At 45.4% G+C, this 16,345-nt stretch overlaps 1 protein-coding gene across 1 annotated transcript in view; it reads left to right on the forward strand.

Annotated features, from left to right (window-relative positions):
- Window positions 1-2,920: 2,920 nt before the first annotated feature.
- glrbb (glycine receptor, beta b) overlaps window positions 2,921-16,345 on the forward strand; it is a 141,030-nt gene continuing 127,605 nt past the window's right edge. The window contains exons 1-2 of the mRNA XM_055645745.1: window positions 2,921-3,535; window positions 11,147-11,309. Coding sequence (XP_055501720.1) covers window positions 11,158-11,309 — 152 coding nt within the window. The 5' untranslated portion in view covers window positions 2,921-3,535; window positions 11,147-11,157. The remainder of the gene's footprint in view (window positions 3,536-11,146; window positions 11,310-16,345) is intronic.

A 16,345-nucleotide genomic window follows, 5' to 3' on the forward strand; every position in this document is an offset into this window, starting at 1 on the left:
CAAATTAATAATATTAATATAATATCAAGGGGGGTAATTAGCGTGAGTGCGGGGGGGCGGGATCGTTAGTGTGTGTGACGCTGCATGCCGCCTCCCCCCCACAACCGCATGTTGGGGGAACAGACCCAATGGGTCTGCACTTGGTCTAGTAGTTAAATAAAAATCCCTTCAAACCTTCAAATGAAAGGACAAGGCCAGCAAGTATATGAAAATATTTTACACGAGAATTGTGGTTCTTTGTTTATTGAATTTGTAATTATTGTATATATTCTATGTGCATTATGATTGTTGGCCCATTATGCTGCTGTAAGTGTGAATTTTCGCTATTCTCCTGTCAGTGCATGTGACAATTAAACACTTCTTCTTTAAACCAAAAATAGTTTTATTCAAGTATTTACAATACCATTTATAATACTAAATAATTCAAAACAAAACCCCCCCACCATTGTTAAATAACAAATATACTGTATTAAACAACCATGTTACAATTATTAAATAAGTAATAACGGCACATTAAAGGATTGCATGGATTTATGAAGGGGAAATCCAGATTGACTAATCTTCTGGAATTTTCTTGAGGATGTGACAAGTAAAATGGATGAAGGCGGGCCAGTGGATGTAATGTATCTGGACATTCAGAAAGTCTTTGATAATGTCCCACACAGGAGATTAGTGGGCAAAATTAGAGCACATGGTATTGGGGGTAGGGTATTGACATGGATAGATAATTGGTTGGCAGACAGGAAACAAAGAATGGGAATAAATGGGTTTCTGTCAGGCAGTGGCGAGTGGAGTGCCGCAAGGCTCGGTGCTGGGGCCGCAACTATTTACAATATATATTAATGATTTAGATGATGGAATTAAAAGTAACACTAGCAAATTTGCAGATGACACAAAGCTGGGTGGCAGTGTGAACTGCGAACAGGATGCTAGGAGGTTGCAGGGTGACTTGGACAGGTTTAGTGAGTGGGCAGATGCATGGCAGCTACAGTATAATGTAGATAAATGTGAGGTTATCCACTTTGGTAGCAAGAACAAGGAGGCAGATTATTATCTCAATGGTGTCAGATTAGGAAAAAGGGAAGTGCAACGAGACCTGGGTGCCCTTGTATACTACTCACTGAAAGTAAACATGCAGGTACAGCAGGCAGTAAAGAAAGCTAATAGCATGTTGACCTTCATAACAAGAGGATTTGCATTTCTGAGTAAAGAGGTCCTTCTGCATTTGTCCCAGGCCCTGGCGAGCAGGGGTGGAAAACCCGGGGGGGCCAGAGGGGACACGTCCCCCCCATGTTTTGAGAGGTGGGCGACATCCCCGCCAGGTTAACCTGCCTGGGCCTGCGGGAAATATGGCCAGCGCGGAGAAGCAGCGCTGGTGGCCCATCAGTCCAGACAGGGCTGTAGTTAACCCGGTGAGACAGGCAGTTGAGCTGCATTTAACGCTGGATTGAGCCTCCGAAGCCTCGCGCGCGTGTGTTAGTGTGCGCATGCGTGCGCGGCCACCAAAAAATTGTGTCCTCCGTCCATGTTTTGATAGTTCCGATCTTGCTGGCGAGAACACATCTGGAGTATTGTGTGCAGTTTTGGTCTCCTAATTTGAGGAAGGACATCCTTGCTATTGAGGCAGTCAGTGCAGTGTAGGTTCACGAGGTTAATCCACGGGATGGCGGGACTGTCATATGAGGAAAGATTGAGGACTGGGCTTGTATTCACTGGAATTGAAAAGGATGGGAGGGAATCATATAGAAACATATAAAATTATAAAAGGACTGGACAAGCTAGATGCAGGAAAAATGTTCCCAATGTTGAGCGAGTCCAGAACCAGGGGCCACGGTCTAAGAATAAAGGGGAGGCCATTTAATATTGAGATGAGAAAAAACTGTTTCATCCAGAGTTGTGAATTTGTGGAATTCTCTGCCACAGAGGGCAGTGGAGGCCAATTCACTGCATGAATTTAAAGAGAGTTAGATAGAGCTCTAGGAGCTAGTGGAATAAAGGGATATGTGGGGAAGGCAGACAGAGGTTACTGATTGTGGATGATCAGCCATGATCTCAATGAATGGTGGTGCTGGCTCGAAGAGCCAAATGGCCACCTCCAGCACCAATTTTCTATGTCATGGACACATTCTATCCCAGCGGTCCCAGAAATCTCCCAGGGTGCCCGTGGACAGCACAAAGTCCCTTTCTAGTGGTACGTAACCCCAGGAATATGGCAGAGCCCACGTCCGCCTGGTGCTGTGACTTGCGGATGGCCAACTTGGTCAGGCACAGGAGCAACCGGACCAGGACATCTTCAGCTCCACCCAATCCCCTCCCCACTGGGCGTCTAAAGATGAGGATGGAGGGTATGAAGTGCAGCCAGAAGGCAAGGAGCTTGGTTCTTGGCTCTTGACTCCTCACCAAATTAGATGTCATTGTGAATTGAAGCTGCATTAATAGGGACAAATAAACACTCATCCAGCTCACTTTCAGTGCACAAATTACAATCAAGGTAGAGAAGATAACGATATCTAATTCCAAATCTATATGCCGCTGAGAAGGTTGGTTATTCAACAAATAAGTGTCATAAATATGGCCATCGCTTGAAGAAAGGGGAGGGAGATTGAGATATTTTGTTAATGCTGGGGGCACTAAGTGAAATTGCCATGATCAGAGCAGGAAAGGGAGATTGTCATTTCTGCCCGTGAAACCGTCTACCTGATATTCGGTGCTATTGAAATAAATGAGGTGCTGAAATTTTGACAGGCGACCGCTATAAATGCGACCGTTCGATATTTGCAGTTTCACCTACCAATGGTGTTGACAAAAATAACGGCGGTAGCAGAATGTTATGGAGATAAAACTGTTGACATTAAGAATGTGTGTTAGGCAAGAGACATGCGCGAAGACATGGGGTATGCAACATCACTTCCCGAATTTTACCAACATTTTAATAAAGCTAGTAATATTATCTGTGCTGTAAGGTGCGCGGGATGCTATGTTAACGACATCGCCGATGATAAATTCAGGCCACAATGTTGACATTACTTCTAGCCTCAAGGTTTGGTGCAAGGGGAAAGAAATAATATTAAAACGTCCCCAGGGCAATGCCATACAGTGTTAAGCATGATCGTGCCGCTGGTCAGCACTGTACGGTTGATGCTTTAGAATATAATTTACAAACCCCTTTGACAAGCAAAGGGCAGGGTACATGAATGGCTGATGTAGAATCAACGTGTATGCATTCCCCCCACCACCCCTACAAGTTAGCAGCGTCCCCACTGCGCATGTAGCAAGTGCAGACAACGCTCCTCCATCTTGAGGGACAGTATCATCCACAAAATATATTTTAGTAAAACAATAACAATAGTGGCTGGCAGATGTGGTGAAGGCGCAGGCAGCCACTGGAACACTTGACGGCGGCGCGGTGAGCAGGCAGCGGCGGGCTGGATCTATAGACCCAGGCGCCAGCCAGCGCTGCGAAATCAAGGTACAGCAGTCCCCGGGACCTGAAGCGACATCTCCGTAAAATATAGCAATTGCACCGACATGCACGGTGAGTAGAAAGAACCAAACACTGGGATATTGTTTCCAATTCACGCCGCACGATTGTATGGGCGCTGAGCAGTGAGAGGAGCTGTCCAGGCACCATAGCTCTTGCTGCTAAATAGCCGTGTGCTGGTCCCTGTCCTCACAGACTGCAGATGGAGCGGGGCAGTGTTGCCCTGGCCCTAGTCCCCACAGACTGCAGGCTGGAGTGGGGCAGTGTTGCCCTGGTCCTAGTCCCCACAGACTGCAGGCTGTGGTGGGACAGTGTTGTGCTGGTCCCAGTCCCCACAGACTGCAGATGGAGCGGGACAGTGTTGGCTGGTCCCAGTCCCTCACACACTGGGTGGCAGGACACGTTGATCTCAGTCACCACAGATTGCAGGCTGTGGTGGGACAACGTTGTGCTGGTCCCAGTCCCAGTCCCCACACACTGCAGGCTGTAACGAGGCAGTCTTGCCCTGCTCTCAGTCCCCACAGACTGCAGGCGGTGGTGGAACAGGATTATAATGTTGGTCTTGGTCCCCACAGCCTGGGAACCGATCGTGTCGTGCAGTGTTTATCTCCCGGGATCTGGATGAGGTTTAATGTTCGAATGGTTATTTTTTTTATTTATGAAAGATAAAACCCTGAAACATCTGAGGAGAGTGCAACAACATTTAGCCGCAGTACACATAGTGTGCATTTCATCTTCGTGCTCCAGTCTCATATTTTGCTCGTGTTATAATCATTCGTAATGATTTTTTTTAAAGCTTGTGGGTTTTAAATGGTTGCTGTCTTTGAAGATCCAAATAGAAATGTGTTCTCACGAAACAGTCACGGAGTTATCGGCCCACTGAGTCCACTAGGACCTTCTTGCACGCGTTTACATTAAACTGTATTGCACAGGAATAGGCCCTTCAGCCCCCATGCCAGCGCCGACCACGATGCCAACCTAACTAATCCCATCTGCCGGCACGCTGTCCATAATCCCTCAATTCCCTGCCTGTTCACGTGCCTGTTTTAATGCCTCTTAAACATGGCAGTATCTGCCTCTCCCACTGTAAGTGCATTCCAGGCACCTACAACAATATGTAAAAAAACGCCTTACAAATCTCTCCACATCTTACCTTACTGTTAGATTTCATAGCAAAAGGATTTGAGTATAGGGTGATTTCACCAAATGTCAAATGAGCGTAGATCCCCCCCCCTCACGTGACCGAAAATTTTAACTGGAGGACATATGTCACTTCGGTACATGTTAGTGAATGGGGAAACACGCACTTTCCCACCCCTTAAAAACATGGAAAACGGACGATTTTTGAGCTGAAATTTTCTGTGCTAGTCGGGGTGACCGTGAAGCACAGCAACCTAAATTTTCAGGCAAAAAAAAAGATAGAAAGTAAGGTAATTACAAGAGGGAACTGAAGGTGGAAAACAGCGGAAGTGAACAGCCAACATTTGCCGTGGAGATTTAAAGGTCCAAAATATCGGGAATTATCGCGTTTGCTCGCAGAATTTCATCAAAAGTGAGGCATTATTAACTTACTTTTGATGAAATTCAGCGAGCAAACGCGATAATCCCCGATATTTTGGACCTTTAAATCTCCACAGCAAATGTCGGCTGTTCACTTCCGCTGTTTTCCACCTTCAGTTCCCTCTTGTAATTACCTTACTTTCTATCTTTTTTTTTGCCTGAAAATTTAGGTCGCTGTGCTTCACGGTAACCCCGACTAGCACAGAAAAATTTCAGCTCAAAAATCGGCCGTTTTCCATGTTTTTAAGGGGTGGGAAAGTGCGTGTTTCCCCATTCACTAACATGTACCGAAGTGACATATGTCCTCCAGTTAATATTTTCGGTCACGTGAGGGGGGATCTACGCTCATTTGACATTTGGTGAAATCACCCTATAGGAGCAGGGAGGTTCTACTGCAGTTGTACAGGGTCTTGGTGAGACCACACCTGGAGTATTGCGTACAGTTTTGGTCTCCAAATCTGATGAAGGACATTATTGCCATAGAGGGAGTGCAGAGAAGGTTCACCAGACTGATTCCTGGGATGTCAGGACTGTTTTATGAAGAAAGACTGGATAGACTTGGTTTATACTCTCTAGAATTTAGGAGATTGAGAGGGGATCTTATAGAAACTTACAAAATTCTTAAGGGGTTGGACAGGCTAGATGCAGGAAGATTGTTCCCGATGTTGGGGAAGTCCAGGACAAGGGGTCACAGTTTAAGGATAAGGGGGAAATCCTTTAAAACCGAGATGAGTAGAACTTTTTTCACACAGAGAGTGGTGAATCTCTGGAACTCTCTGCCGCAGAGGGTAGTCGAGGCCAGTTCATTGGCTATATTTAAGAGGGAGTTAGATGTGGCCCTTGTGGCTAAGGGTATCAGAGGGTATGGAGAGAAGGCAGGTACGGGATACTGAGTTGGATGATCGGCCATGATCATATTGAATGGCGGTGCAGGCTCGAAGGGCCGAATGTCCTCTACTCCTGCACCTAATTTCTATGTTTCTATGTTTCTATGTAAACCTATGCCCTCTAACATTTCACATATCCATCCTGGGAAAATGCCTCTGACCAGCTACCCTATCTATGTCCCTGATAGTTTTATATACTTCTATTAAGTCACCCTTCAGCACAAGAGAGAATTATGTTTGTCCTATATTTATATTTTTGTCCTATATTTATATAATTATGTTTGTGCTATTTTATTTACATCAATTTATTTATGTACCATGTACAAAAGTATTTACACTGGTCAATTCACCTTCAACCCTTAAATGGAGGAAATATTGGGAGAACGTGCAAATCCACACAGACAACATAGAGATCATGATTAATCACTGGAAATATAGAAAAATTTAGGAGTGGGCCATTCGGCACTTCGAGCATTCACTAAAGATCAGATAGATAAGATAAGATTCATTTATTGTCATTTGGACCCCTTGATGTCCAAAATAGGCCGTTTCTGCAGCCATACATTACACTGACCCAAGACACAACATAATTTACATAAACATCCATCACATCGCTCTGATGGAAGGCCAAATAAACTTATTTCTTTGCACTCTGCTGTCAGAGTCAAAGTCAAAGCCCCCGGCTGGCGATGGCAATTGTCCCGGGCCCATTTAAGCCACGGGTGGTGCAGGGTCGCACACCGGGTCTTGATGTTGGACGGCGTGCGCTAGAGCCATTCCCATGATAGGCCCCCGCTCCTGAGCCACTTCAACCCCGCAACTCGGGCGGGGGGGAAGTTGCGTTGCGAGAGCCCTGAAAAGCGGTCTCCCTCCAGGGAGCCGCGGGCTCCCGGTGCCGCCGTCCACAGACCTGTCGTTGGGGCCTCCGACTCTCCGGTCGGGCCGCAGAGCAGCTGCTGCAGCAGCAGCAACGCTCCTCCACCGCTCCAACCGTTCCGGACTCAGCCAGCCGACGGCGACGGTGAGTTGTAGCACCATCTGTTGGAGGCCGCTCCTCGTTGCGGGCCCAACTGAAAAGATCGGGTCTCCAGTGCAGGGAGAGATTTAAAAAGTTTCCCCCCCCCTCCCACCCCACCCCCCCCCCCACACACACACACCCCAACTAACAGACTGCAGAGGCCCGCTGCTGGCCAGAGCCACGCCGCCCACCGGTAAAATCAGCACCCTGTTCTAACGTTTTCCCAATATCCCTTGATTCCTTTAGCCCTAAGAGCTAACTCTAACTCTATCTTGAAAACATCCAGTGAATTGGTCTCCACTGCCTTCTGTGGCAGATAATTCCACAGATTGACAACTCTATGGGCGGTGCTGTGTGGAGCTGTGAGGCTGCAGTTCTATGAGCTGTAGTATCTTGGCAAATCCAGGCCTGTGTTTAGTATTGGTGAGTCATACAAAAGTGAAATAATGAAGTGTTAATGGGTCTGTGAAAGCAAAGAGGTTACAGAGAAGTAAGCTGGGGAATGCGAATGATAGAATTGCTCTGAGAACCAGCATGGATTCAAGAGACCAAATGATCTCCTATGTGGCTCAGAAATGTGAATATACGAGAATCAAAAAACACCTAATGCTGGATGTCTGAAAATAGCAACAGAAAATGTTGGAAACATTCATCATGTCAAGCAAAATCCGTAGAAAGGGAAACAGTATGAATGATTCCGATTGAAGACTCTGCCAGATCCAGGAGATTGAGGGAGTAGGTTGAAAAGAGGATTAGTGAAATGTGTGGATGGGAGAAAGAGGATGTCGGTGATGTGGTGTATGAAGTCAGGGTTGCCATAGAGACAAGATGTTGATGAAGTAACCTGGTTGATGGATTATTAAGAGAGTGAGAGTGAGAGATAACATAGAGAATTTAAAATCTGTCAGATGAGGGGAGGTAGAACGAGAAACATAAACAGTCCATTTGGTCCTATTTGTTCATGCTGACCAAGATGCCCCTTCTATGCTAGTTTTCCACATTAGGCCCATATCTCTCAAAACCTTTCCTATCCACGTACCCGTCCAAGTATCCTTCAAATGTTGTTATAGTCCCTGCCTCAACTACCTCCTTTAGCAGTTTAGGCTTCACAACCACATCAATTTAATTATGCTCCACACCTTATTTTCTAGTTGCTGGCCTTTGTTCTAACCATCGGCCTGTCAACCCCCCTCCCAGCTGCCTATGTGTCGACGTGTTGCCTGCCACATTTTGTCCTGCCTCGTCGCTTTTCCAGCTTTCTTCTCCCCCCCACAATCAGTATGAAGAAGGGGTTCAACCTGAAATGTCACATCCATGTACTCCAGAGATGCTGCCTGTTCTGCCAAGTTACGTCAGCACTTTGTGAGCTTTTGTGCATTAACCAGCATCTGCATTTCTTTGTTTCTACTCCAGTTGCAGCTTGTTACATATATGTACCATCTTCTGAGTGCTTGATTCCCCAACCTGGGGTAATAGTCTCTGAGCATTCACCCTGTCTGTTCCCCTTACGATATTATACACCTCTATAAGATCAACCCTCAGCATCCTGCAGTCCAAGGAATAAAGTCCTCGCCTGCGAACCTTTCCCTATAGCTCAGGCCTTCAAATCTAGGCTACATGCTCGTAAATCCTCTGTGCACTCTTTCCAGCTTAATGGAATACAGGTACATAGGCTCGACCCAAAACGTCACCCATACCTATCCAGAGATACTGCCTGTCCGGCTGAGTCACTCCAGCATTTTGTGTTTTATCTTCGGTTTAAACCAACATCTGCAGTTCCTTCCCACAATAGTACCTTCCTATAGCAGCATGACCAAAATTAAACACTATATTCCAAATGTAGCCTGAGCAACAACTTGAACAACTAACACAATGTCTCAACTTCTATACTAAATACCCTGACTAATGATGGCCAATGTACCAAATATGTTCTTGACCATACGATCTACCTGTGTGGCCAACTTTCAGCAAACTGTGCCTCTCTGCTCTACAATACTACCCAGTGCCTACCATCCACTATGAACATCCTGTACAATACCTTGCACTTATCTGCATTAAACTCTATTTGCCATTCCGAAGCCCACTTGCCCATCAAGATCCTGCTGTAATTTTTGATAACTACCTTCACTGTATGTAATACCACAAAGGATTATAAACGCTGCAAAATACCGAGTTGTAAGGAATGGTAAGCAGGGCAGACTATGTTAATGCAAAGAGAAAAACGGAACCAAAATTACACCACATGACATTTTGGCGAACCACATTATGAGTCCCGAATGGACACAGAAAGCATTAAACTTGATTGGAAGAAGGGCAAGTAAATCACTTCTTCCTCTGGAAGGATTGTCCGGGCCCCAAGATCATGGGAAGAGATAAAAGGAGAGGTATTGCACTGTACACTGAATACAATATAGTCAACGGGATGATGTTCAAAGACTTCTGAAGGAAATAAAAAAAAGTCATTTGTTAAAGAACTAAATGAGGCAAAGGATAAACGGAATCTTTTGACCTAGTGGATTGCATTTGCTGCTCATGATGTGGCCTCTTCATTGGCTTGTACTCGCCGGAATTTAGGAAATTGAGGGGGGATCTTATAGAAACATACAAAATTCTTAAGGGGTTGGACAGGCTAGATGCAGGAAGATTGTTCCCGATGTTGGGAAAGTCCAGGACAAGGGGTCACAGCTTAAGGATAGAGGGGAAATCCTTTAGGACCGAGATGAGAAAAACATTTTCACACAGAGAGTGGTGAATCTCTGGAATTCTCTGCCACTTACTTTCAGTTCACAGGACTCATCCTGAGCTGTCCTGCTGCCCACCACTTTAAGAGTCAAGAGTTAAGAGTCAATTTAATTGTCATTTGGACCCCTAGAGGTCCAAACGAAATGCCGTTTCTGCAGCCATACATTACACACAAATAGACCCAGACACAACATAATTACAATTTTACATAAACATCCATCACATAGCTGTGATGGAAGGCCAAAAAAAACTTATCTCTCCACTGCACTCTCCCCCCCCCCGATGACAGAGTCAAAGTCAAAAGCCCCCGGCTGGCGATGGCGATTGTCCCGCGGCCATTGAAGCCACGCCGGGTGGTGCGAGGTCGCACACCGGGTCTTGGTGTTAGAGCCCCCGGTGTGCGCTCGTAAAGTCCCGCAGCCGTTCCAGCCGCTCGGGGCAATGGTGTTAGGCCCCGCTCCAGGAGCTCTTCGACCCCGCAACTCGGGCGGGAGAATTCGCCGTTGCAGGAGCCCCGAAAAGCAGTCTCTCTCCAGAGGAGCCGCGGGCTCCCGGCGTCGCTGTCCGTAGACCCGCAGCAGCAGCCCCCGACCCAGCAGCAGCCTCCGACTCAGCAGCAGCCTCCGACTCAGCAGCAGCAGCAGCAGCAGCAGCAGCAGAAGCTTGAGGACCAGCACCCATCTTCCATCTGGGGATATTCCAGATCTCAATATTAAATTCACCATCTACAAGAAGCTTAATGTCTATGTTTCAGAACTGGACAGTTCTGTAGTAGGTTATCCATGTGAAATGATAGCCCAAGCTTACTCTCTGTATGAACATAGCCTGACCTGCTTAGCATTCTCTCCAGCTCTGCATTGTGTAGTTTTTACATTTCTTTGTGTTTCTGTCTCTAACTCTCCTCATCTCACAGATTTTAAATTGTTTATGTTAACTCTGTAATTGGCTCTGTTACTTAATCAACCACATTATTTCATTGACAACCCCCCCCCCCCCCCCCACCTCCACCCATCAGCAAGCCTGACCTCGCCTATCAGAGATATTGTCGTGTCCCATCCATCCACCTAATCCTTCTGTGACTTGAAACCAACTTGTTTTTGTTCTTTCCCGGTTTGATCTGGAATGTGAGCCATTTCCTTTCCAAAAATATTACCTGAGCTGCTGATTGTTTCCAGTATTTCGTGTTGTTTTATGACGGAACAAGCAGAATAGGCTTTTAGATAGTTAGTGTGTTCTTATCTTGAACATAGACCTTGTACGAGATGGGAATAAGTGATGGCAATCCAGATTTGGTACATTCAACTCAATGTTGGCTCTTGTGTGGAGACACATTCACTACACTTTCTCTGACGTGGTCACGTGCACACACCTGGTAGAGTTTATTCAGCGTTTTATTTCTGTTTGTCACTTGCAAAATGGGGTTCGTAGAATAATTTGCTGACAATTTTTCTATTCCAGATTAGCATTGCATGGGAGCAGCCACTTTGAGAATGGTGCTGATCAAGCCGTTCTTTTTCCTTGTCATCTTCTTGTTTGAGATTGATCAAGATATGGGCGGTGAAGCATCTTCGAAGAAGGCAAAATTAAAGAAATTAAAGAAGAAGCAACATCCCTGCCCATCGTATGTTGGTCCTTTTATTTCATTATGGATTAAAAGCTAAATTTGTGAATTTAAATATTAGTTTCCCAAATGATAATAGATTGTGCTTTCAGAAGTTGCTTTTGATCTGGTGTACTGCATTTGGTGATCATGATGTGGTCTCTTCTGTGGGGATTGAGATGTAGATTGGGTGACTATTTTGTGGATCACTTGCATTTCGTTCACAGATTCGACCCTGACCTTTCCTGTTACCCATCACTTTAATTCTCCACACCTTATCTATACACTTCCTTTTCTATGTACCTCCCCCTTTCCTGACATCTGAGTCTGAAGAAGGGTCTCGACCCAAAACTTTACCCATTCCGTCTCTCCAGAGATGCTGCCTGTCCCGCTGAGTTACTCCAGCATTTTGTGTCCATCTTCAATTTAAACCGGCATCTGCAGTTCTTTCATACACACTTTAATTCTCCACCTCACTCTTACTCTGACCTGTAGGAGGAAAAATGGAAAGGCCACGCCGAGTTGGTGTTTGAAGTAATGAGCGATTTATTAAACTGGTGCATGCGCAACATGTGGTCCAACCAAAGCTGACCTGTCAAGTGTGACTCTGGTACATTTTTTATATTCTCAGATGACGAGGTTGCTTAGAAACTCTTCTTCTTCTTCTTGCGTATGGCATTGACAGCCTAAAGTTGTAAGACAACTTGTTCTGTTTAATCTTTTGTTTGTGCACGCCAGGTTGATTGCATTTGTTGAAACAGGGTGGACCACGTGAAGGTTGCAATCTCCCACCCCTTCAGAAATTCGATTAACAGTCACAAGATTTTGCAGAGACGTGATTAACAAAACAACACTTAATTACAGAATGGAACTCAGAAAGACTTAGTTACAATAGGTTACAAACAGAATGAGATGATTATCCACAAGTCTGAATTCATTAACAGTAGATCCAAAATTCTGTTACAATGATACATAGAAACATAGAAAATAGGTGCAGGAGTAGGCCATTCGGCCCTTCGAGTCTGCACCACCATTCAATATGATCATGGCTGATCATCCAACTCAGTACTGTAGGTGCATGCATAATGAATTAAATTCCTGTTCGGCTTTGTCAGCGGTTTCCTGTCACCACATTTACTTAAACCACATCTCCATTTACTAATTATTAGCTCGTGCAACAACACCTACAACAGTCCTATCTGTGGATGCCCTCATTCAGCACCTCTTTCAGCACCTCTTTCCCAGTCTCGGATATCTTTATTATACAATGGGAATAGAGAATTGCAAGGAATGTTGGACAAAGACAAAGCCACGTTGTATTACCAATACACCTTCCCTTGCAACCGCAGCAAATGCTACACTTGTCGCTTTACCCCCCTCCCGCCTCGACTCCATCCAAGGACCCAAGCAGTCGTTCCAGGTGAGGCAGAGGTCGACCTGCACCTCCTCCAACCTCATCTATTGCATCCGCTGTTCTAGGTGTCAACTGCTCTACATCAGTGAGACCAAGCGTAGGCTTGGCGATCGCTTCATCAAACACCTCCGCTCAGTTCGCATTAACCGACCTGATCTCCTGGTGGCTCATCACTTCAACTCCCCCTTCCATTCCAACTCCCCCGACCATTCAGTCCTGGGCCTCCTCCATGGCCAGAGTGAGTCCCACCACAAATTGGAGGAGCAGCACCTCATATTTCGCTTGGGTAGTTTACACCCCAGCGGTATGAACATTGACTTCTCCAATTTCAGGTAGTCCTTGCTTTCTCCCTCCTTCCCCTCCCCTTCCCAGCTCTCCCACAGCCTACTGTCTCCGCCTCTTCCTTTCTTCTTCCCGCACACCCCCAGGCTGAAGAAGGGTCTTGACCCGAAACGTCACCCATTCCGGGTGAGGCAGCTCCATAGATGCTGCCTCACCCGCTGAGTTTCGCCAGCTTTTTGTCTACCTTGTATTTACCAACCTCTTGATTATAAATCCTTGCTGTTACCACTCATTGCATCCTTTGGTTACTAATGTATCTTATCAGCTGAGTGGTGTGAATTCTTAACCAAGCTCTGCAACAATGAAACAATCCCTTTGGCTATTCAAGGAAGCATAACTTCCCTTTTTAAGGAATTGTCAGTAACAAAGTAAATTTTGCAGATGAGACAAAAGTCTTCATTCTGGCACATAGTTTTCCACCATGATAAGTATGACAGTCACAATAGCCAACACATTTGATGTTCCCCTCAGTAAAACAATCTTGTACCCACTGGAAGCATTGCTTGGAACACAGAATGTTGAGACACAGAATGCTGGAGCAACTCTGTGGGTTCGGCAGCATCTCTTGAGGACATGGATAGGTGATATTTTGAGTTTGGACACTTGATCAGACTAATTGGGACAAATGCGGAATTGCAGTTGGTGGTTTTACAAAGAAGACATGCAGTGCTTGAGCAACTTAGCGGGTCAGGCAGCATCTCTGGAGAACATGGATAGTTGACGTTTTGGGTCGGGACTTCTCGGAGTCTGAAGAAAGACCCCAACCCAAAACATCTCTTATAAGTGTTCTTCAGAGCTAATAGCTGGCCCGCTGAGTTACTTTGTGTCGTGACTTCCCCTGGGACAAGTGTAACATTGCTCCAGATTAAAATGATCGGATTCTTTCTCTTACCAGGATGTATGGCTATCATGCTTACCATCATGTTTACTTTGTAAATCACTTGCATGCAAACAGTGTTTATCCTTGAGTATGTGACCACTATGATAATGTTACTACAGGTGGAGAAAGCTCATCAGTCTGCAGAATTGCAAGCTATTTGCAGGGAATGTATTCTATTATTTACAGTATGATGGAGAATTAGGATAAGAAATGTTTGTTTTCTCAAATGATCCAATCCTTTACATCAGTGAAGGGCATTCGAAATGTGGTCATCGTGATCAAGTAAGAAATACAATATGTTGACAGTAAGATTCCCCAGTGAAGTGATTATGACCAAATATCCGCGTTATTGATATTCATTGTGGGATAAATATTACTAGGAAAAAGGCCATTTACTTTGAGATAATGTTATTGGATCTTTTAAATCCACAAAAGGTGGCTGGATAAACACAAAATGCTGGAGTAACTCAGCGGGACGGGCAGCATCTCAGGGGAGAATGGATGATTGATGTTTCGGATCGAGGTGATTTAACATTTTATTCAAAAGATTACACCTCAGTAATCTCCTCAGATTGGGCCCTCGATTGACATGGGACTGGAATTCAAAGCTCCTGAATGTTTGACTGTGGCATTAATCTTATTGTTCTTGTCCCATCAGTTCCTGTTAATAGAAGAAAATTATGTACAGAATCACTTGTCACAGTTGTACTGATCACAATGCTGTTTTTGTATGATTGCTAGACCAAGTGTGACCCCGTTGGGTCCCGTTCCCCCAACGCAATATTCCACCACTCACCCATAGCCCCCAACTGCGCAGGCGTGGCTGATGTTTTTAAAGTTTAAAATGGCAAAAACATGTGAACGCATCTCACTCTCCCATTTCAGTCCCCTATTCCCGTCCTCCATTATCTTCCCTCTCCCACCACCTCTCCTCTGCTCCCCGCCCCCTCACCCCCTCCCTCCCCTCCACTCTCTTCCCCTTCCCCTCCCCATTATCTCACCAACCATCTTCCTTCACCCCCTCCCTCTTCTTTCACCTCTCCTCCTGCCCTCCACCACTCCCTTTCTCACCTCTCCCCCCTCTCCTTTCACCTACCCTCAGTCACTCCCTCACTCCCTCCATAACCCCTCTCCCCTCCCTACACCCTTGCTCTCCCTCTATCACCCTGCTCCCCACTCCTCATCTTCCCCTATCCCCCCCCTCACTCTTCCTCCTCACCTCCCCCACTGCCCCCACTGCCCTCGTCCCTCTACCCCCCCTGCTCCCTACCTCCCCCACGCGCCACTCCTCTCTCTCTATCCCCCTCCCTCTCTCTCACCTCCCCCACTTTCCCCTCCCTACCCCTCTCCTCTATGGCCCTGCTCCCCACTCCTCACCTCCCCCCTATCCCACTCTCCCTTCTCCCGCTATTGCCCTACCACCACACTCCTCACCCCCCTATCCCACCCCCCACAATGAAAATTGTGGTTCTTTTTTAAATGAAATTCTCAATGAAAATCGTGTTTTTCTTTAACCTAAACACTGTGTTAGCTGTTAATGAAAACGGAAGAATTTGATTAAAACGGAGCCATTGGGTCCCCATTGTGTGACCAGGCAGGTGCACACGAAAACAAAAAAAATTGAGATAAAATAAAGAAATTTGGGATCCCATTGTGATGTCATTGTGACGTTGAACATGGCTGATGGGCAGGGCAAGTGGAAAAGTAGTTTGAAAATAGTTTTTTGTAAAGTTTAAAATGTCAATAACTTGTAAAATATACCATCAATCCGAACAAAACGTGTATCATTCACATCCTAGGACAATGGTGAGTAAGGTGGGCCAAAAATTGTAGCACTATCGTGTACCATTTTGGTGGGGTTTTGGGATCTCACGTGCACGCATACAAACAAACAAACAAGATGAGAATTTTAGTAATATATAGATATAGGCTTCATCATAGTTCTTCTAATGATAGTCCCATGTTAAATTCAGCAGCAGTTAGAAATTTAAGAAGCAATGTCTGTAATATTCCCATATCATTCCTTTATATGCAACATCAAAACATTACTATCAAATATGTTTTTAAGGAGTAAAAGGAGTAGTACCTTAGAATTATTGTGTTTACAGCTATTTAGTGTTGTAACACTGTGGAAGTGTTTCTCTTTGAAAAATATCTAGCAAGGCCAGGCAAGGACCCTGAGATGCCTGTCAGGACCTTGTAAATTCTCTCTTACACTACTGCATGCATAGCAAATACATCATGGATATGTTGCACAATATCTGGTTCAAAACAGCTCCATTTAACTTTTTGAACCAAACTTTGCTAATCTTTGTGCCATGACTATAAAATAACTGGATTTTCAATAGTTTCTCCAAACGAGAGCACCTTCCAGCACAAGCATTAGAGGTCTTGATGTTGTACCATTCAGGGGCCTAAACA

The sequence above is a fragment of the Leucoraja erinacea genome, chromosome 1, assembly GCF_028641065.1.
Source record: "Leucoraja erinacea ecotype New England chromosome 1, Leri_hhj_1, whole genome shotgun sequence".
Classification (NCBI taxonomy): Eukaryota; Metazoa; Chordata; class Chondrichthyes; order Rajiformes; family Rajidae; genus Leucoraja; species Leucoraja erinaceus.